We start from the raw sequence: 21,274 nt of genomic DNA, 5'->3' as shown, positions 1-21,274 counted from the left end.
TCGTAGTTCCTGTTTCTCACACAATTCGTGGTCAAAATGTCGTTCGGGAAGCAGGACTTTCTCAACCAGCCGGCGCCAGAAAACTACGTTGCCGGTCTGGGCCGAGGTGCCACCGGCTTCACCACCCGGTCCGATTTGGGCCCGGCGCGCGAGGGCCCTACGCCGGAGCAGATCCAAGAGGCACTGAACCGACGAGCGCAGCTGCTGGGCACGGCGCCTCCGACGGCGTTTGGCGGGTCGCGGGAGAAAGGCAAATCTAGGGAGCCGCAGCCGTCGGAGGAAGATGACGACGACGGGCGCTTCCAGGACCCAGATAATGAGATTGGATTGTTTGCATACGGCCAGTATGACCGGGAAGACGATGAGGCGGATCGCATCTACCAGGAGGTGGATGAGAAGATGGACCGGAGGCGCAAGGCGCGAAGGTAAGTACCCCCAGTTCGACCCAGACCCCTGCAGCCCAGTTGATTCATCGTTTCTTTCGATGTTGTGAACAGAATGCCGACTCGTCGCCACCTACAGGGAAGCTCGCGAGCGAAAAGAACGCGAAGAGTATGAGCGAAACAACCCCAAAATCCAGCAACAGTTTGCAGACCTCAAGCGGTCTCTCGCCTCTGTGACCGATGAAGAATGGGCCAACATTCCGGAAGTCGGTGATTTGACGGGAAAGAATCGACGAGCGAGACAGAACCTCCGACAGCGGTTCTACGCAGTGCCGGACAGCGTATTGGCGAGCGCGCGAGACTCGATACAGTTCCAGACGACGGTTGCCGATGACGGCACACAGACGGAGCTACGGGATGGCACCAGCACGTCGACGGACGGGACGATGACGAATTTCGCGGACTTGGGTGCAGCGCGTGACAAGGTTCTAAAAGCGCGGCTGGACCAGGCGGCACACGGGACAAATTCCGAGATAGCCTCAGGCAGCGCGACGAGCATCGATCCCAAGGGATACTTGACGAGCCTGACGCAGTCCGAACTCAAGGCCGGGGAAGTCGAAATTGGAGACATCAAGCGAGTGCGGGTACTTCTAGAGTCTGTCACTCGGACGAACCCCAAGCATGCCCCCGGCTGGATCGCGCTGGCGCGGTTGGAGGAATTAGCTGGGCGGATCGTAGCAGCACGAAACTACATTGCCAAGGGGTGCGAACTGTGCCCGAAAAGCGAGGATGTGTGGCTGGAGGCTATCCGGCTTAATGACAACCACAACGCCAAGATCATTGCGGCGAACGCGATCAAGCACAATGACCGGTCGACGCGACTCTGGATCGAGGCAATGCGGCTGGAGTCGGACGTGCGGGCGAAGAAGAACGTGCTGCGGCAGGCGCTGCTGCACATTCCGCAGTCGGTGCAGATCTGGAAGGAGGCCGTGAACCTGGAAGAGGATCCTGCAGACGCGCGATTGCTGCTGGCGAAAGCGGTAGAGATGATTCCCGTGTCCGTGGAGCTGTGGCTGGCGCTGGCGCGGCTGGAGACGCCGGAGAACGCGCAAAAGGTGCTGAACGCGGCGCGGAAGGCGATCCCGACGAGCCACGAGATTTGGATCGCGGCGACGCGGTTGCAGGAGCAGATGGGCAACGCGGACAAAGTGAACGTGATGCGGCGAGCGGTGCAGGCACTGACGCGGGAGAACGCGATGCCGAAGCGGGAAGAATGGATCGCGGAAGCGGAGAAGTGCGAGGAGGAAGGCGCGGTGCTGTCGTGTGCGGCGATCATCCGCGAGACGCTGGGGTACGGGCTGGACGAGGACGACGACCGGCGAGACATTTGGCTGGACGATGCCAAGGCCAGCATCTCACGGGGCAAGTTCGAGACGGCGCGGGCGATCTACGCGTACGCGCTGCGGGTGTTCCCGAACAGCAAGACGCTGTGGCAGGCGGCGGTGGAGTTGGAGCGCAACCACGGGCGGCGGGAGACGCTGTGGCAGGTGCTGGAAAAGGCCGTCGAAGCCTGCCCGCAGAGCGAGGTGTTCTGGATGCAGCTCGCGCGCGAGAAGTGGCAGGCCGGCAAGATCGACAACGCGCGGTTGGTGCTCAAGCGGGCGTTTGCGCGCAACACGAACAACGAGGACATTTGGCTGGCAGCGGTGAAGCTGGAGACGGACGCGCGGGAGACGGAGCACGCGCGGGAATTGCTGGCGACAGCGCGGCGCGAGGCCGGCACGGACCGTGTCTGGATCAAGAGTGTTGCGCTGGAGCGGCAACTGGGCAACCTGGACGAGGCGCTGGACCTGGTCAACCAGGCGTTGCAGCTCTACCCAGCCGCGGACAAGCTATGGATGATGAAAGGCCAAATCTACGAATCCAAACGCCAATACCCGCAAGCGCGTGAGGCCTACAACACCGGCACGCGAGCATGCCCCCGCTCTGTGCCCCTCTGGTTGCTCGCATCGCGGCTCGAGGAGACCGTCGGCGCGGTGGTCAAGGCACGCTCCATCCTCGACCGAGCACGTCTTGCCGTGCCCAAGAACCCCGAACTCTGGACAGAAAGCGTGCGTGTCGAACGACGCGCCAACAACATCACGCAAGCCAAGGTCCTCATGGCCAAAGCGCTGCAAGAATGCCCACAGTCGGGCCTGCTCTGGAGCGAGAACATCTGGCACCTGGAGCCGCGCACGCACCGCAAGCCGCGCAGCCTGGAGGCGATCAAAAAGGTCGAGAACGACGCGCACCTGTTCGTCACGGTGGCGCGCATCTTCTGGGACGAGCGCCGGCTGGAGAAGGCCATGACGTGGTTCGAGAAGGCGATTCTGGCGAATAGTGATCTCGGGGATGCCTGGGCGTGGTACTACAAATTCCTCTGCCAGCATGGCACGGAGGAGAAGAAGGCGGATGTCATCAGCAAATGCGTGGCCACGGAGCCGCGGCATGGAGAGGTCTGGCAGGCTGTGCGCAAGGATCCGCAGAATGCGTATCTTTCAACGGAGGAGGTCCTGAAACTTGTTGCGGCAAAGGTTGGGTGATTTGTATAAATACACATCTAGCTAGATTCAAGCTTCATGAATGCTATAGGATAGAATAATTTACATTGATCAAATAAAAAAAAAAAAAAAAAAAAACAATAAATTCGTTGATTATGGCCTGGCACTGTAGTACAAAAACTAAGTCACGTGGACATGGAACCCTACAATCACGTGTCGATCCAGCTCAGCTCAGACTGGCATTCAGCCGTTCAAGTCTCGATGTGATGGCATCAATCACAGCGGATCTGCATAGTCATTAGTAGCCTTCAATAGTTGAGCGACAATTGTAGCACTTACTCTCGCTCCACCATCCTCATTGCATCCGACACCTTGGCTCGCTGCAGCCGCTCTGGGATCCGAGGTCAGAAACAATAAAAACAGCAAAGTCGAACCACATACCATCCCAGTCTCCGCAGACCGTTGCTGCGACTGGAAGAAGACCGCCTCGTTCTCACCACAGCTTGGACAGATTTTGTTCGCCCGCGGGAGCTATCATGAGAGATGAGGGTCAGCCATGATACATATTCCAAGACAGGCAGTATTGCGTTTAAATAAAAAAAAAAAAAAAAAAAAAAAAAACATAAAAACATAGATGCATGTCCAGTCCAATGACAAGCAACGCCGTACACCCGCCGAATCAAACCCGCAGAATAGAATGAATCACATCCAGATAGATTCTCATGCAGCCATCGACAGACAATCATCGAGCAGCGCGCCTAGCTGCTCCCGATCCGCCAGCGTTGCGCCCTCCCATTCCCAATTCTCCTCATCCAAATCCATCGCATCACCACCACCATCTTCAAGCAGATCCTGGTTCTGGGTGGCCATGATTTCCGCCTCACGTTCGAAATCAATATACTGCTGGTATTCCTTTTCGATCTTTCGCCGCCCTTCAAACTGCTCCTCGAGCCCGCGGCGCTCCAGCTCCAGCTCATCCTCGTCATACGCGGCGGCAATCTCGTCCGCCAGCAACGGATTTTGACCCAGGAGCCCGCCGCCTAGGTCCAGCGCGAGCCGGAGATCCTTGATCCCCAGTGGCCGCCGCGTGCGCGCCTCGCGCGCCTCCACGGGCAGTAGGCCCGTCGCGGCGTCTTTGGTGATCTCTCCCCGCGTGTATGCCAGCTCCTCGCGCTCCAGCTGTCGACGGTAACGGCGCGTCATCATGCCGTTGATCGTCCCCGAGGGCCCGTTATGCCGCGTGCGGGCAAACACCGCCGAAAGGACCTCCTTGACAAACGTCTCTGTAGCGATGGCCATGAACTCCGCGCAGGGGAACCCCGCACCGCTAACTACGGACTCCTCGTAGCAGATGGGCACCATCCGTGCGTGGATCGTCTCTGCGTCCGGGAACTCGCCCGTTTCCGAGGCTAATGGCTGCGCGTAGCGCTTACGGATCTCAAGCTCCCAGTCTGGATTTTCGTCAGCTCAAGTTTACACCACAAGGGATAAGGTGGGTTCCTACTGGTCTTATTCAAGCCGCCCGCACTCGCAGGCACCTGACTCGGTAATCGAATCTGTTTCGCTTGATGGTATTCCTCCAGCTCACTCCTGGGCACGTCGTTGGGGTCCGGCTGGCAACGACGTCAGTCCACCTTTCGACCACACTTCAACAGGGAGAGGACATACCTCCGGAATCGCCTTGATTCTTCTCCGATCCCGCGGCGGCAGTTGCATCACCTCCGTCTTTAACCTCTGCTCCGCGAGGTCACTCGACACGGGTTTCGACACCACCGTCGGCTTATCGTTGGCCGACACCCAGCTAGCCACGCCATGGTCGGGTAGGTCCCGTGAAAGATTTCCAATGATCGCGCAGACGAAGTTATTATGTAGATGCTCGGTCCGGGGGTCGGCGCAGAGGAAATAGTCGACACGAGCGGAGAACTCCTCCTGGTTCAGATGTCCTATATAAATCCCCATCAATAATCAATAACTTGCTCGCCCAAAAAAAGTAAATGTTTGTAGAATACGATCGCCATACCCAGTAAGAATAATGCAACCGCCTGCTTGTATTCCGCCCAGTGCTCGCCGATGGCCGCTTTGAGCTCCGTGTAAACCGGCTCCAGATCCAGGCGCGGCACTGAGATCAGGCCCCCTCGACCCGACTTGGAAGAGGAGGACGATCCCCCGCCGGTGTTGCTGCCGCCGACCGTCTTGGATGCCGTTGACCCGGATGCCGGCGCGCTACTGCTAGCGGGGTTATTGTTGTTGGTGCCGTTGGTGGCGTCATTGCGGTACAGGGCCGCCGGGTCGATCTGCATCGTCGTCGTCGTCGTCGTCGCGCAGGCGGACCGCGCAGTGCGATAACGGAGCGGAGGGATTTAATCGGACTCTGGCGAAGGGAAGGGATGCTCCCCTGGGCCACGATCTACGAGGATTGAGATGTCATAGACGAGGATCGGATCGAAGACGACCGTTGGAGCATTGATTCGGATGATTTTTGGTCGTTGGTGATGGTTGAAGAGCGATGCGACTCTGTCTGGTTCTGGAGTCTCAAAAATCTCCGCCAGCTCCTACAACGACGAACCAAAATCTATTAAATCGTCAAGTATATAGAGCAAGAAAAAAAAAAATTCTATCTGTCAAAAATATTCTCTATTCAAAGCCTACTGCAGTTCAATCACATCGTCCCTCAAAACGCCAAAAAGCCGGCTGATTTCCCCGATGAGTTCCACAATCTCGCTACCCAACTGTCCCGTAACCAGAACTAGAAACGGATCAGCTACAATCTACGAGAGGACCATATTGATACTCACCATATGCGTAAAGCAGAGCATAGTCGGCATCCGTCGTACGCTTGGTCATATCAGCGTCGCGGCGGTAGTGGTAGATGCGCGCCAGAAGCCGATCTCGAGCATGCTCGATGTTCGGCAGAGCTTCGATCAGCGGATACTCGAGCTTCATCGACGACGCCAGCACTGTCGAATGTTGGTTTCTACACCGCATGTACGATCGGCGACGGACTTACCAGACAACAAATGGCTGATGCGCGACGAGAGCTGCTGCCGTTCCTGCGTGGTGTACTGGAGCAAGCACACTTCGCCCTCCGAGGCCTGCGGGCTCTTGAGGATCTGCATGTTCATGGCGTAGAAAGCGTTCAACATGCTCCTCGTCCGGAGAAGCAGATTTCGATACGCGGTCTCGGGAAATGGGCTCCTCAGTTCAAACTCCGACTTGGCCGCAACCTGCAGCGCCTCCAGACGCGATAGATACCGCTCGAGCAAAAGCCTCTCTCGCGCGGTGAGATAGGCCGACGCCGGTCTGCCGTCCACCATCGTCGACAGCGGATCCCGCTTCCAGATAAGACTCATCTGCAGCCATAACAGACTGAGCCCATGCTTCAGCTTTTCCCGCGCGCTGATCGGCCAAATCATGCGCGTCACAATGATGCCCCAAATGCAGCCAGTTAGGACCGCGACGACACGGTGCACCACAATCTCTGTAATGATGGGATTGGGGCCTCCCTCGTCATCGTCGTTATCGTCGTCGTTCACTGTTAACGAGTACGCGTACAGCACAGACAGGTTGTATGTGAGCATGATGAAACGGCCCATCGGCCCCTGTTTTCGGACCAGGATGATATAGGCGGTCCAGAAAGCCATCACCCACCCGAGAATGGCCAACCCGAAGACGTTGCCGGCGGTGATGTACCAAGCGACGACCGCGCAGCAAGCACCCAAGCAGGTACCGAGGAACCGCGCGTATCCCGTCGTGTTGGACGCTCCAATGGTCATCGAACAGACCAACATGTAAGAGAGAAGCCCCCATTCTCCCCTCCAGCGAGAAAATGTCGGCCGCGTCGACGAGACAAAGGCCGGCAGTGCATACAGGGCGGCACCAACGCCTACCTTGAGAGCGAATTTTGTTTCATCACGGCGGAAGAAGGCTAGGGATTTCCAGATACGGTAGCCCAGTCGCCGTTGCGCCTGTTTGTCTTGGATGAGTCCCTGCTCCAGTGTTGGACGCTTTCGGATCACCGGCCGCTCGACGGCATTATTCACTACGGCTGTCAGCACCTAGAAACTATCGGCTTAAACAGTTTACGAACCAATTCGGGATGCGCTTCTTCCACCCGAACACATGTACTGCCAGAACTTGAGCCAGGACCACGACCTTCCATAGGGACGCTCCTCGCTCTCAAGCTGGAGGTCATCCAAGATCGAGAGAAGGTCTTTCAGCTGCTCGCCAAACTCCATCAGCGAAAAGCTAAAGTGGCCGCAGCTGGCTGACACTTCTTCAAGATCAGCTTCCACTGCAGGGGAGCTGATTCTGGCAAAGTCCTTTTCGCGATACACGGACGCCAAGGCCTCCTCTCTCCCAGCACGGTACAGACTCAAAGCACGGTCCAGGCTCGTCCGATATTTACTGTTGAAAGAAACCTTGTAGTCGGGACCTGGTCCAAACGGGAGATCGTCGAAGATTTCCTTCAGTGTAAACGCTAGGGATCGCTTTACAGTGTCAGTGGCCAGCCACTAGCCATTTTTGTCCACGCTTACCATTGAAGGCCCCAAGTGCTCGATAAAAACATCGAACATCCGCTGTGGGGAGTATGGAAAGCCGTAATCCTGCTCCGGGGCCGGGCCGTTATGCACTCTCTCATTCATGGAGGTCAGCGTGGGTGTGAGCTCCAGGGTCGACCAGGCGCCCGGGGACGAGACCAAGCTGGATTTTTGGAACGACGTTCGAGATCTCGCCGACGCCTGCGAGTTTTGAGCTTGCCTAAGGATCTGAAATTGCAAGGCAGCTGCACTTTGCAGACCACCCATGTTCTGATTGATATCTTGTAGGCAGCGAGCCAGCCGCTTTTCCAGTCGGTACTCTCGCTCGGTGCCAGCGACGTAGTGCTCCAGCTTGGCCTCCTTGACCAGCTGGTCGAGCTGGCCGTAGGCCCGTTTATTCTCTGCCAATGCTTGGACGAATCTGGCGTCCTGCATGTCCGCCTCCGATCCCGACAGGAAGCTCTCGGTGACACCAGCCAGGAGGGTGGCGAGTGTCCCTGTCAGAGACACCATGTTCGCCCGCAGCTTTTTCCGTGCTGAGATCGGAAACAGCAAAAAGGAAACAGCCATTGTAGCACTGACGCCTAGAATCAGCATTTTGAGGGTCTGCGAGATCTTCGCAAACGATAGGCTTCCCCTCTGGACATCGCCCTCCTTGGTCAGCACGGTGATGAGGGAGAGCGATGCCAGCGAGCAGGCCACATTGACCAGAGGATCATTCATCCGCTGTTTTGTCCACCCGACAAAGCCCAGCCCGCCGCCGCAGAAGAGGAGGAGCACAACAGCATGCCCCAGAGGCAGCATGTTCAGATTTTCAAAAAGCATCGCCACGCACATACTCGTAATAGAGACGAATGCTGCGTAGAGAAAGGCCAGAAACGCGCAGATCAACGCCTTAAACATGCTCCCGGCGGAACGTGCGGGGTGGAAATACACGGTGATCGTCGCGACGACATGCTTCCCGTCCTGACGCCCCAGAAATCTCGCAATAAAGGGTACAAACGTGGCCAGCGAGCCCAGCAGATACGCCAGACTGCATTTCAGCACGCCCTGTCCGAGTTCCGACGTGGCGAACCGGTACACAGAGCTGCAGGTCGCCCACATTGCCTCTCGCATTCTGTCGTTCAGCCGAGACCACGAAGCGGTCGCCCGTCCGGCGCGTCGTCTCCGCTGCTGGGACGATGCAATACTCTCTTCCTCATCGTCGCTGGAGCTATCGCCCAGCAGCGGCCGGCGCTCCTCGTCGACGACGTGGTTTCCATTTTCGTGGCTATGGTCGCTCCTTCCCAGATTAACAAAACCTCGGAATCGCGCCCCCGTTCTTGGAAGGATGAAGGTGGCGGGCCGCACCTGGAAGGAACTGGTCAGCCAGGAACAGAAGGAGCAATGGGAGCACCTGCCTTGGGCCGCGGCATGGTCAATCATTCAGTTCATTCTCACTCGTCACGCAATTGTGACTAGCTTTCTGATATATATATGCAGCATTTACTCGTTAATGGCCCCAGGTAAGTCGCTGTACGGAGCACGGATCACAGTGAGAAACAGATCACAAACAGCACCATCGTTCTGGATTGCCGACGTAAACAGCTCAGGTCAAGCCTCACAGAAGAGCTCATCGCGTGGGTCCGCCTGGAATTTGAGGTCCCTGATTGCTTGTTTTAGGTTTATTTGTGCTTATCTAATCAGCCCTAGGGTCACGCTAATCTAGATTGAGTTACACTGATTTTCACTTCTCAGTCACTTATCAAAGCCCTAATCTCAACGCCGATCACTTCAGCAGGGGTTTCTCTGCAGGACTGAGTAACTCGCAGGAGAATTGTATGCGTCGGTAAACCTATAAATACCAGATCAATCTCAGTGAGAAGATTGACACTTACCTACATCAACTACCATTAATACTAAGTATTAGTAGTACTATTCCATAGTACTACAAACTCCAACTTCCCTGAGCTGCCAACTCCTTGATGGCCTTGATGCAGATAGTACTTTCAGTTAAGAATTTATCACAAGGAGATATATTAAAAACAAGAGGTAAGCATAGTGCTCACGGTTGTCCGGCCCATGGAGCTAACAGCGCATCAGTGGTACATTGAGTACCAACCGCCCTCCTACATGATGGTGCCCGCGAAGTTCCTTCAATCATCCCGGAATGGATCATCGTATCCTTTTGGGCTTGGGGTGGCCACCACCACAGCACTTGTCAAGGTATGTGGTCCTCTGCAGATCGCGTTTAGTAGTGCACTTGCAATGTAATTGAATGATCCCGGCTGACTGGCTTTAGACTTGACTCTCTTCGAGCAAGTCATGCATGAACGAAAGAAAGGGAAACCACATGGTCTCCCTTGCCTTGTCCGGGAGAGACAAGAGAGGCGGACGGCGGGTTCCGTGGTGGAGCCTTAGCTGATTGCTTGGAAGACAGCTCGTCCTTCCACGATGTTGTCTCCTTCGACCGAACAACCGACGTCTCGCACGGTTTTTATTCTACCGGCTCCTGGGCCTGCCAATTTATACACACTTAGTGGCGGCCTATTTATAGCCTAGTATAGCTGACAAAAAGCTATACATATAGTACAAAAGTTTACATGCTTCGGCTGGCAATGTTTAACACCAACCGGCCTGCTGCCGAATCGGCCGGCCTGCCCCTGTTCCCCGAGGAACTATGAACTATCAAATACATTGGTAGTTCTACAGTTCCTCACCACGAGCCGGCGGGAACCAATAATGCTTCCCGCCGTCCGGGCAACAAGCTCGTGAGCAAATCTTTATGGATCGACGCCATTCGAAGTACATTAGTACACCTCGGTGTCGTTCTGGGGGCCGCATCGACATTACTTATGTCACGTCCGGCTGGAGCCGGTAGAGTCTGACGACATGGTCCGGCCGGCTCATTTTCAGTTGGAGACAGGCTCCAGCGTTCTAGAGCTGGAGGTGGATGGGTCTTTGCTGTCCGTGCCTTCTTCAGTTTCTCTGTGAAAGGCTGGCTGAAGTGGTCAGGTGGAGGAGATGACGGTGAGAGAACCGATGCCATCATGGTGTGACTCGGTGGCTTAGTGTTGTACACTGAAGTTGTTCTAAATTGTGAGAAGATGGCTTCATTTTCTTGACGATTGTGAAATTGTATCTCAAGCCCATGTATGTTTGATATTCAGTGCATTGCTTCAAAAAAACCAGCTACTCAAAGCATGCAACAATTGCTATCTACTAGGTACCATTATAATCATGTCAAAGTCGCATCCCAAACCATCATCTGTCCCAAAATCTACTGTAACCCCTCAACCTTCCAAATCTTCACGGCCGCATCGGCACCCACCGAGGCAATCTTCGTCTCCCCCAACCACGCCACGGCAGTCACGCCCTCCTTATGCGCGTGCAGACCTTCGATCCAATCTCCGGGCTTCGCCAAACTCCAAACAAAGATATTCGTATCCAGCGCACCGCTGACCAGGTGGGTGCCGCGGTCGTTCCACGCCACGCTCGTCACGCGGCCCGTATGCGCCGTCCAGCGGTCCACGACGAGGCTGCCGTCCGCGGCACGGTGGATGAGCACCCGGCCGCGCGTTTCGCCAATGGCGAGCAGCGAGCCATCGGGGGAGAAGGCCAGCGCGGAGACGGCGTTGCGGGAGGCCTTGAACTCGGTACGGATGGTGATGGTCTTCTCTGCGACTGTGCCGATGCGGACTGTTCCATCCTCCGCACCGATGGCGGCCGTGTCGTTGTGAGCGGCCACTGTCGTGACGCCCTCGGCGGCGAAATGGCCGACCTTGTCGCTGTCGCGGTAGAGGTCGACGCCGTCTTCGTGCGCAACCAGCACGGCCTGGGTCTGGCCCGTCGTCGCTGCCGCCACGCCCTTCGGCTGGCTGCCAAGCTTGGTAGCGGTGCCTGTAAACGTTTTGCCGGCGACGTCGCCGGTCCGGAGCGTGTCGTCCCAGGCAACGCTGTAAATCCGTCCCTTGCCGCCTTCCCGGGTAGCCGTCAGCCCCGAGATGTAGGCAGAGTGGCCCGCGCCGTCAATGGGCTCGGCAGTGCCGGTGGCCACGTCCCAGCTGTTAATGCGGCCGTCGAAGCTGCCCGTCCAGAAGGTCTCGGTGCCGTCGTTGGAACGAACCGTGGCCAACGCGGTGATATTCTTCTGGTGGCCGCGAAGAATCTGCCGGGGTTCCGGGGTGCCTTCGACCAGGTAGTTGAGATCTCCGCTGAGGGACAGACTCACAATCAACCCATCCGACCGACCGGGCGGCCACACGACGCCCACCTGCTGGTCCATCGGGTTGACATTGCCCTCGTCACCACCCAGGTTCCAGCTCTGCGTGACCTTGCCCGCCTCGACATCCCAAATCTTCACCGTGCGGTCCGCGCTCGCAGTGACAAACTTGCGCGAGTCGCTCGACCACGACACGCCAAAGATGCTGCCCTTGTGCTCGTTGGTACCGATCTGCACCTTTGGCTCGCCCGTCTTTCCATCATACAGCCACACGCGGCGGTCCGCGCCGACACTAGCCAGATACGCACCATCGGGACTAAACGCCACGCCATAGATATTATTGGTATGCTTATCTCTTATCCCGGTGTTGAACTTGAACGGCGGACCATGATAGAAGACGACGTTGTTGTCATCCCCCGCCGCCGCCGCACGCATCGGCCGCTGCTGCCGGATCGACACCGCATTGATCGGCCGCGTGTGCCCGTGGATCTCCCCGACGCTGTTGCCGCTGTCCCATGTGAAGCAGTGGCCGTACCGCTGGTTGCCGTCACCGACGGCAATGATGCGCTGCGAGTCGCCGTCCCAGGCGATGTCGTTGATGCGGCCGGTTGTGATCGGGTACACGCCCTTGGTCGTGCCCTCGCCGACGCAGTCCCAAACGCGGACTTTGCCGGAGACATCCCCACTGGCGACATAGAAGCCGGACGGTGCGAAACGGGCGACGGTGGTTTGTGCCTGGTGTTCCGTGTACTGCCGCGCGATGGCGGGGTTGTCGAGCGAGCGGAGGAAGATGGATTTGCCGGACTATCCTAGCTGTTAGAAAAAAAAAAACTCTATCGAGAGAGAGAATCGACGTACTGCATAGGCGAGTCGTTCGCCTTTGGCATCCGAAGCCAGCGGCGTGGGCTGGGCGCGGGTGGTGGAGGGGTTGGCGGCCCAGATGGACTCTTGTACATTTGTTAGCGGGGTTGATAGCATAGAGCATTGGACTGAAGGAGCAAACCGTTGATTATGGACATGATGGATCTAAAACCCAGCTGATTGCTCAGGCAGATTATGCAGAATTGTGAAGCTGGTCAGATGTGTCGAGTATGAGGCGGAGTTTCTGGAGTTTACATACTAGTAAACAGACGGCCGTCTCAAGAGCAGAGGAGCAGTCAGGCAGCAGCAGCATGGGACAGAATCCACACCCGTTACCATGTCAATTCATAAATAGGATGATTCTACTAGTACATCCATTCGCATAGTACATATGTACAATGACCGAACCAATGCGATGCCGTTCCACAACTCCATGAATCCCAAATCGTGTACAGTAGGTGATATATCGAACAGTTAGATGGCACGGCCGGCATCAATGCGAGCCTTAGCCTCCGCGGCCAGAATCTCCGGGTGTCGATGGACGCTCGGCATCAGCCCAATGGCGATGGCCCGGCGGATAGCCTTGGCGATTTTGCGCTGGTTCACAGGGCGCAGGCCGGTGACTCTGCGATGCTTGATGCGGCCCATGGGCGTCATGTACTCGGACATGATGGCGAAATTCTACCGTTGTCAGCACGTCGACACCGAATGGAATGGCCGGAATAAGTACCTTGTACTGATCCAACGGGTTGATGTTCAATTCGTCAAACGCATCCCTGTTGGGACTCTGCCGCTTTGACCATTTCTTCATCTCTGCCGGCGACATGTCGTGCGGGGAGTACACATCGCCGGGCTTCCATTCGCGCGTCTGGAACTTTTCGTAGATGCGGCTTTCGCCCTGCGCCTTGTGCTCGTCGAGGAAGCGTTGGCGGTTGGGGAGACGACGGCGGCTGAGCAGGCGTGGTCCTAACCACGTCAGCCAGATTCTCTCGCAAAGAGGAATAGAGAGAACGTACGCTGAGGACTAGATTCAGAGCGGTTCTGCGAGGTGAAGGCGCCAGTCAATTGACTGAGCGAAGAGGTTGCTGAGGACGTCGAAGACCATCGCAAAGTGAGTCCATTGGAGCATTGCCGCAGCGGATAAAGTGTCCGCGAGAAGAGGTTGAGCGACATGGTGATTGTCTTGACTGAGAGAGCAGTCCTAGTCCTCTACTCGTAGTACTTGAGCTTTTCTCACGACTAGGTTATCTTTTGCGTTCCTGGCTTTATCCCCCGCCGTACAGATGCCAAGACCAAAATTCACCGCGCGCAGAAAACATTCAGATTGAGAACACAGCAGCTTTCAAGACAGCGAGCAATGCTCCACGCTCGATAAATTCAAGATATTCTGCCCTTTCCGGGGCCAATTGATTGCCATGCAGTCCCATCTCACCCGGCGCGTCATCCGCGCCATCGTCAACAACGAGCCCGTCCGCTTCCCTCACTGCCGCGCCAGAAGCCTGCACACGCCGCGGACGTTTCCGCGCATTCGCCGCGTGCCCACAGACAAGCACGATGACTCTCGCATGTTCCGAAGCGTGCTGGGGTTTTCGCCGCCGTCGCCACAGTCGCCTCAGCAGCAGGATACCCTCTCGCCCGAAGCCGGCCTCAAGCCCATGGCCGAACTGGTCAAGGCGCTGCAACACCGCAGCCTGCCGCCGAAGCTACCCGTACTCTGCCAGGCCTTTCGCGATTTCTTCGAGGCGCGCGTGGGAACCCCGGGGGTCATTACTGCATTCCATGCCCGCCTTCTTGGCCGGACGTGGTATCATCTCATCCGAAACCACGCTAAGCTTGGGGATGAGAATTGGTCCAAGGTCTTTGCACCGGATTTTCTCCAGTCGGTTCTCTATGTGCTCTCGGAGACGCCAATTCTGCTGGAAGCCCACAAACCGGTGCAAGAGCTGGCGCGCAACGTCTATTCACAGTTGATGGACGACCCGATGACCGACCGGGAGAAAATCCCGCGGCAGGCATCGTTGGCGTACATCCGCATCATGTCGATTACCGGCTTTCCCGAGGAGGCGCAGCGGGTGGTGACGACGCTCTGGGAGCGGCTACGGCGGTCGAAGCCGTCGCCATGGCAGGAGGTAATGAAGGGATATGCATTCAAGGGGGACAATTCCGGCCTTCAACAGGCATTGCAGACTGCCAGACAGTATGACTACGTATTTGATCCGGTTTTACAGGAGAAGTTGGTGTTGGCGCTGCAGCAAGAGGACGCACCGGACGCGGCCGAGGTCGTGTTCAAGTGCCCATTACTGGAGGGCCAGGAGCCGACGGTGCAGACGAAGTTGGCGATGGCGAAAATGGCGATCATGCGGCAGGATTTAGAAGCTGCCAGAGAGGTGATTCAGTCTCTGCCGCCGACGCCGACGCCGCAGACCAGAGACATTTCCCTGCTCTGGGAGGCCGCGAGCCGGGGCAGCACGGCCGCGGACCTGGCCAAGACGCTGGACGAATGGGCGACCAGAAATCCGGCGGTGCGGAAGGGCCTGACAATATCCTGCGTCAACGATCTGATGGCGTATGCAAACGCTGTCAACGATCCGCAGCGGGTGTCAGATTACGCGTCACTGACGGCGACCTGGGACCTGCAGCCCGACACCCAGACGATCATGGCTCTAGAACTGGAGGCGCGGATGCACGCGTCGGACATAGACGGCGTCGTCAAAGCGCTGCAGCTACTGCACGAACGGGACGCGCTGGGGGAGATTCCCCTGCCACTGACGAACCAACTCATCACGATGCTCTGCCTGGCGGAGCAAACCGACACCATCTTTGAGCAAATCAGCAACCTGCTGGACCCGCTGGTCGACAACGACGTGCGGCTGGAGCCGGAAACAGCAGGGGCGCTCACGCTGCTTCTCCTGCGGCGGGGTGACTTTGAAGGGGTCTCGCAGTTCCTGCGCCCACGACTGGGCTCGTACGGCGCAGCGGAGCGGAAGCCGATCATCAAGCGCATGCTCAAGTTCATCACGGACCGGAGCCAGACGGACGACGCCGTGTGGAACGCCTACGAGCTCCTGCAGGTCGCCTTCCCGGAGATCGACCAGCGGACGCGCACAGCGATCATGAACGTTTTCTTCGAACGGGGGCGCGTCGACCGCGCCTGCACCGTCTTCACACACATGCGCAAATCCCTCGCCTTCCCGCAGCGCCCGACGGAGGAAACATACATGTGGTGCTTCCTCGGCATTGCTCGGGCTGGCTTTGAATCCCCTGACTCCACCCCGGCCGCCGAAGGCAACATCAACAACAACAACGACGACGACGTCGTCGAAGACCTCGGCCACCACCTCCAATCCATCCTCAACCTCCTCCGTCTCGACCTCGAAGTGGAACCCACCACCCGCCTCCGCAACGCATTGATGCTTGCCCTGGCGGCCTGCGACCGCACCGACGAAGCCATGGAAGTCTTCTGGGAAATCCTGCGCTCCGAGGAAGGCCCCTCGGAGCGGACCATCCCGGTCTTTTTCCGGGTTTGTGAGCGGCACCCCACCGGTGACGCCGACGCGCGCAAGATGATGGACAAGGTCCGCGTGTTGGACATCCCTGCGACGAAGCAGGTACATGTCGCATATGCGCGGGTATTCGCCGCAAGGGGCGATACAAAGGGTGCGATTCAAGCATTGGGAAAGATGCCGGTGGGGGAGTTGGATGGTCCTTCGTAAGTCTTCTTCTTCCCCTCCCCCTTTCTCTCCCCCCCTTTCAAAACCATTACAATAACCCGCCCAAACTGACCCTTTTTGGGAATTATCTAGGATTGCCCGCGTTTATAATGCCTGCCCCGACCCCTTCTCCAAAGAAGAAATCGAATCCTGGGCACGAAAGGTCCATCCCCAGCTATGGAAGGAGTTGGATCTCTTCGAGAAGGTGGACAGGGAGGAACAAGGGGCGTATTTCGAGGGAGTCGGGGATGATGTTCTTGCTTGAGTACATATTTCGATTCAGGGAGGTATTGGTTAGGGATATATCATACCGTGGTTTATGGGATGGAGGTGCATGGTTTGTATATAACTATGTATTACGGACGTGTAGGCCATAGGAAACGAACACTGTCTTTTGAGCCATGCTTTGATCTTCTTAGCATGGAACCCTAACTCTCGGTATCCAACTATCCATGAATCTTCAGATTGAGCAAAAAGAAAAACTCTATTCTATCGATAGATTAAAATCCACCCGAAAGATCGTACTAACGATATAACCAAAAGGGTAATAGGTGATATATGCAGGGAATTTCAAATATGCAGGGAATTTCAACGATCGAGTCCAACTCTAAAACTCCGTCCACTAGTCCATCCAATTCCCAACCAACCAAACAACCTACGGTATATATGCTCGTAAACCAATAACCCAAATATCCCAGTCGTAAACCCATGTCAAATATCCCGGTTCGTCAAGGTTGAATATTGTATATCATGACGGTCTCCGCGCCAACGCCGCCAGCCGTCTCTCCTCAATCTCCTCCAACGGCTCATCGACGAGCTCATCGCCCAACAGACCGGACCACAACCCCCCACCGCTCGCACCGTCGTCGACGTCGATGAAATTCCGGATCACGCAGGAATCGTGGTATCGTCCCTGGCAAACCTTGCGGCGGCCGAGATGCTTGAACCGCGGGCCGAGCGGTCCGTTGACGTAGTGGTATTGCCCGCCGAAGCGGTACTGCCGGCGGTCGCCGAGCGGGTAGAATTTGTCGCCCCAGTGGCCGTTGAAGTAGAACCATTCGGTTGGGGCGGTGGGCGAGTGAGTCGACGGGATGAGTTCGTCGGTGAGATAGTTGTATGTGTAGGCGTGGGCGTTTTGGAGCGGATCCCACAGTGGCCCGCGGTCGGTCTCGTCGTGGAGGAGACCCCACGGTAGGATGTACTCGTGGATGCCGGGCGTGGCGTACATTGCGTGGGTGCCGGTGGCGGAATAAATCACTGGCTGGAACACGCACAAAGTTAGGAATTGAATCTAATCTGAAATGGAAGGATGGACGTACCCGCTTCCCCCGCTTCTCCATCGCCTCGTAGCTAAATGCCTCTCCCGCCGTGTGCGCACTCAGGAAAAAAGCCTTGGGCCGGCCATGGTAGAAGCGCACCATGCAATGCTCCCAATCTCCAACATGGTTCCCAAACCGCACGTTCAGCACCATATTGCCCAGGTTATAGCTGTAAAAGAAGAACCAAAACGCATCAATCACCCCGTGGCCCTTGTCCACCACAATCAACACAACCGGAGCATCGCTGCGGCCCCCATGTTGCACGTCGCCGTAGATGGGCTTGCCGCCGTATCGACGGCGCAGCTCCTCCATGGACTGGTTCAGGCCCGCGACCCGCGCGCTGACGTCGTCCTTCCAGTCGCCCACGTCGTACCACTTGCTGCGGTCGTCGTCCGTATCCGTCACGGGCATGTCCGTGTCCGGATTACCCGGCGGCGCGGGATCACCGCCTGGCGACGAAGGAGGGTACGGCCGGGGGATGTTCCGCGAGCTACCCAACCAATCCGGCCGCTCCTCGACGTTGTCGTCGCTCGTCAGGTACACATACCGGCCCTCTTGCCATCGATTCAGCTCGTCCAGGTTCCGCAGCGTCGGGTGCTTCCACCCCGCCTGCACGGGCGTGTAGTTGAGATAGGGCGTCGTATGCACCAGATGCTCGGCAATGTCGCTGGGCCAGAACTTCTCCCGCGAGAACAAATGCACCAGCGGCGCATACTCGAACACATACCCCGGAATCTCGGTCAGATTCCGATCATCAACATCGGTCCAGTTCCCATCTGCCACCGTCCAGTCATCCCGCCAGCTTTGATCGTCCCCGTTGATCGGCTGCTGATCGAGGATTCGGCTCGGCGGGCCGGATGAGCTGCTCCATCGGATATGCGCAATCCCGCAGAGTCCAAAAAATCGACAGAGTTTGCGGTCGATCCACGACTTGGACGTCGCCAGCCACTCGCGTTCTTCCAGGTCTTCTTCTGACCAAATGAATAACGACGGACACACGGCGTGGAAGAAACTGTTGAGGCAGAGCCAGGCGATCAGAGTCGATAGTACGACTATGATCGCCTTGGAGATGCGACCTGGCATCGGCTTGAAAACAAAAAGGCCGGAACAGCGAGTTCCGGGCCTTGCGGAATGACAGAAAGATCAGCCAGCCTTTCTGTCGCCGTCTCGCCGGCGGGACGGACGAAAAAGTCCTAATATATGGCAGAGCGATTTAGGTTCAACTGGCGGATGTGCTCGGAAGTGGCCGGACCACGGAGGAACTATGAGGATGAGCCACGACCGGGCATGGCGGGGGCGCAGTGCCTAATTATTCAGACGAAATTCTGATTCCAAGAGGGAAGGGATTGAGCCGCTGAATTCAAGAATTTGACGCTGCGCGCGGTTGATACTAACTAATAATTGACCGCTGACGGCGAGTTTACTTACCACTGACCGAGCAGGGCTCAGGCATGCGGAAACGTGATTGGCGCTGGGCAGCAACGAGAATGACTAACCAAAGCGTCAATCGCATCCGGTGTAGGAATGTTCAACAATCGAAGTATCAAGCCTAAAATCAGCCTGAGTTGGCTTGTCTTATTTGTAGCTCGTATTCATTAGTTACTAGTATATACATGCAAACCACTGTTAGTAGCTGCTAGGTATGAGTTCGAGATCTGTATTGGACATTTCAAGGCTCAAGAAGCGAAAGAATCCGTAAACAGGTCCAGGTCCATCAAAGCCAGAGGATCTAGAAAGAGAATGCCCGCCCGGCCCTATTCATGACCAGGCTGAGGAATACCTAGGCCTAATGACGCTCACTTGGTGCTGGTGGTTGGCTCCTCGCCAGCACGAGACCCGGCCATCTTTCCTTGCATCCGCTCCTCGATCTCGCGATGGCTCTCCTTGTCCGGTCTCGCGCTGCTTGTCCTCCCTCAACGCACCGATTGGTTAGCCCCATCGAATAAAAGTGTCTTCGAGAGCTATGGAGAGTCGTTGATGCGCGGGGTCTCTCTGGACCAGTGATCCAGACACCCAGCGCTGAGATGAGGACCGATTGGCGTGGTGTGCGCTTTCAACGACAAGTGATGGGCGAGGCTCTATTTGTTTGTGACTGTTTGCCACCGAGCTGCGCCTTAAAACACTACAAACTTTGCTCGCCCATAAAAATAAACAGTTCTTGGAGTAGGTGTATTAGTAGTAGGCCTACTCTATTGTCAGTGTAGAGGGTCTGAGCCTCTGAGGGGTGTGCACTTTGCCGATCCGACAATCACGTGATAATATTATTCATATTTCCTCTTTTGGCACCAAACGAGAATCTGAAGGGAACGAGCAGTTGACATTGGAATTGGACATGCTAATGGCCATGGCGCCGGGTCGGACACCGTTCGGATGATCAACGCCCCTGTCTTGCCGAGACCTCGAACCAGCCCGCTGGGATTGCTTGACGATGCAAACAACCCCCGGCGCGGAGAGGCCCGCGCCCGACTCGGCGGACGACCTGTCCGAGTACGAGTACGAGTACGACGAAAATGAAACCGAAGTACGCCTCGAGATTGACTTTATGCGATTCCATATCTAACCCGACAGTCATTCTTTGTGAACCTCGACCTCACCTCTTACAATGGCCCAATCCGACCGCCCCGCCGGCGCAAAACCAGGGACGCTGACGATGTCGGTGACTCTGAACCGCCGGGCGAGCCCATCGCGCCCGAAGTCACCGAGTCGCAATCGCCTTCGGACCGGAACACGAAGCCGGACGATGACATCGCGGCGGCGGCGATCGATTCGGACGCCGGGCGCATCCAGATCCTCGGCCTGCACGAGCAGCACCCGTTGGTGAAGTACCAGAACCACATCTTCCGCTGCTCCTGGGCCGACATGGTGGGCACGGACCTGCATTTCACCACGCCCGAGGTGCCACCCGACCCGAGCTATCTGCGGCACGATCAGAACTACGATCTGATTGCGGCGAATAGCGTCAAGCTCGTTGGGCGGAGAGTTCATCTGGTCTCGGGACCGGGGTATGTCGACCGCGAGGAGGAGGAGGCCGCGGCAGCGGCTCCGCCAGAGTCGACCGGTGGCCGCCGTCCGATGACGGCGCGGAAGTTCACTGGTCAGGCGCGGTTCCTGAAAGAGCTGATGGAAATCAAGCAGCAGCGTGGTGAGACGGACGTGGTGCCGACGGTGTTCAGCGCACGCCGCGGGCAGAATTTCCAGGATCGGTTGCGAGGCTGGGCCCGGACCGAGGAGCGGCTGGCGGAGGTGCAGCGTCTCACGCGGGATGCGCTCGAGGGTGACACGGATGCCATTGCGCGGCTCGAGGAGATTTACGCGGAGATTGAGGGCATGTCGGTCGAGGAGAGTCTACAGGCCGAGGCTGAGTCACAGCGCGGCCCCGGTTGAATGAGCACCGATCAACTTGAACTTCGACGGCTATTATTCTAAGGTGGACAACTTTTCTCTATTCAACAGGATGAGAAAGAAGAAAGGCGCAACAACAACGCAATAAGCCAAGCAATGCCATCCCTTCTCCCATTAACCCGATTCCCGAGCAACGCCGCATGAAATGCACCTCGCTGAACACCACATATGAGGACCACATGAGCAATCCTTCCAGTGAAGCGAGTGGATCCGAAAGGTCGCAATTACATGGATATAGTACACGAGAAGAAGTGAAAGATGGTTGCCGAGAATGAAAAAAAAAAAACATCACTGATGGACCTCGGAGCCACCCGCCAACG

General features: G+C 56.8%; 8 protein-coding genes across 8 annotated transcripts; 3 read left to right on the top strand and 5 right to left on the bottom strand.

Annotated features, from left to right (window-relative positions):
- Window positions 1–36: 36 nt before the first annotated feature.
- VTN31DRAFT_2680 (uncharacterized protein) lies at window positions 37–2,965 on the top strand (the record flags this gene model as incomplete). Its single annotated transcript, XM_069402875.1, has 2 exons — window positions 37–425; window positions 523–2,965. 2 exons carry the CDS (start codon window positions 37–39, stop codon window positions 2,963–2,965), a joined length of 2,832 nt encoding a protein of 943 aa, XP_069262113.1.
- A 678-nt stretch (window positions 2,966–3,643) lies between these two features.
- On the bottom strand, window positions 3,644–5,223 carry VTN31DRAFT_2679 (uncharacterized protein; the record flags this gene model as incomplete). The annotated part of the gene is made up of 4 exons (XM_069402873.1): window positions 3,644–4,374; window positions 4,428–4,536; window positions 4,592–4,866; window positions 4,944–5,223. 4 exons carry the CDS (start codon window positions 5,221–5,223, stop codon window positions 3,644–3,646), a joined length of 1,395 nt encoding a protein of 464 aa, XP_069262112.1.
- A 345-nt stretch (window positions 5,224–5,568) lies between these two features.
- VTN31DRAFT_2678 (uncharacterized protein) lies at window positions 5,569–8,876 on the bottom strand (the record flags this gene model as incomplete). The annotated part of the gene is made up of 6 exons (XM_069402872.1): window positions 5,569–5,669; window positions 5,719–5,880; window positions 5,931–6,962; window positions 7,011–7,410; window positions 7,459–8,811; window positions 8,862–8,876. 6 exons carry the CDS (start codon window positions 8,874–8,876, stop codon window positions 5,569–5,571), a joined length of 3,063 nt encoding a protein of 1,020 aa, XP_069262111.1.
- Window positions 8,877–10,720: 1,844 nt separating this feature from the next.
- On the bottom strand, window positions 10,721–12,681 carry VTN31DRAFT_2677 (uncharacterized protein; the record flags this gene model as incomplete). The annotated part of the gene is made up of 3 exons (XM_069402871.1): window positions 10,721–12,466; window positions 12,521–12,609; window positions 12,666–12,681. The coding sequence occupies 3 exons, from the start codon at window positions 12,679–12,681 to the stop codon at window positions 10,721–10,723; spliced, it is 1,851 nt and encodes a 616-aa protein (XP_069262110.1).
- Window positions 12,682–12,997: 316 nt separating this feature from the next.
- Window positions 12,998–13,696, bottom strand: VTN31DRAFT_2676 (mitochondrial 37S ribosomal protein bS18m; the record flags this gene model as incomplete). Its single annotated transcript, XM_069402870.1, has 3 exons — window positions 12,998–13,204; window positions 13,254–13,489; window positions 13,540–13,696. The coding sequence occupies 3 exons, from the start codon at window positions 13,694–13,696 to the stop codon at window positions 12,998–13,000; spliced, it is 600 nt and encodes a 199-aa protein (XP_069262109.1).
- Window positions 13,697–13,938: 242 nt separating this feature from the next.
- On the top strand, window positions 13,939–16,498 carry VTN31DRAFT_2675 (uncharacterized protein; the record flags this gene model as incomplete). Its single annotated transcript, XM_069402869.1, has 2 exons — window positions 13,939–16,232; window positions 16,327–16,498. 2 exons carry the CDS (start codon window positions 13,939–13,941, stop codon window positions 16,496–16,498), a joined length of 2,466 nt encoding a protein of 821 aa, XP_069262108.1.
- Window positions 16,499–16,981: 483 nt separating this feature from the next.
- Window positions 16,982–18,635, bottom strand: VTN31DRAFT_2674 (uncharacterized protein; the record flags this gene model as incomplete). The annotated part of the gene is made up of 2 exons (XM_069402868.1): window positions 16,982–17,494; window positions 17,553–18,635. The coding sequence occupies 2 exons, from the start codon at window positions 18,633–18,635 to the stop codon at window positions 16,982–16,984; spliced, it is 1,596 nt and encodes a 531-aa protein (XP_069262107.1).
- A 1,345-nt stretch (window positions 18,636–19,980) lies between these two features.
- VTN31DRAFT_2673 (uncharacterized protein) lies at window positions 19,981–20,936 on the top strand (the record flags this gene model as incomplete). Its single annotated transcript, XM_069402867.1, has 2 exons — window positions 19,981–20,073; window positions 20,121–20,936. The coding sequence occupies 2 exons, from the start codon at window positions 19,981–19,983 to the stop codon at window positions 20,934–20,936; spliced, it is 909 nt and encodes a 302-aa protein (XP_069262106.1).
- Between the last annotated feature and the right edge of the window lie 338 nt (window positions 20,937–21,274).

Source organism: Thermomyces dupontii (genome assembly GCF_041956625.1).
Source record: "Thermomyces dupontii strain NRRL 2155 unplaced genomic scaffold VTN31scaffold_2, whole genome shotgun sequence".
NCBI classification, from domain to species: domain Eukaryota; kingdom Fungi; phylum Ascomycota; class Eurotiomycetes; order Eurotiales; family Trichocomaceae; genus Thermomyces; species Thermomyces dupontii.
Note: the sequence above shows the minus strand (reverse complement) of the source record. Positions and strands in the feature narration are given on the sequence as shown.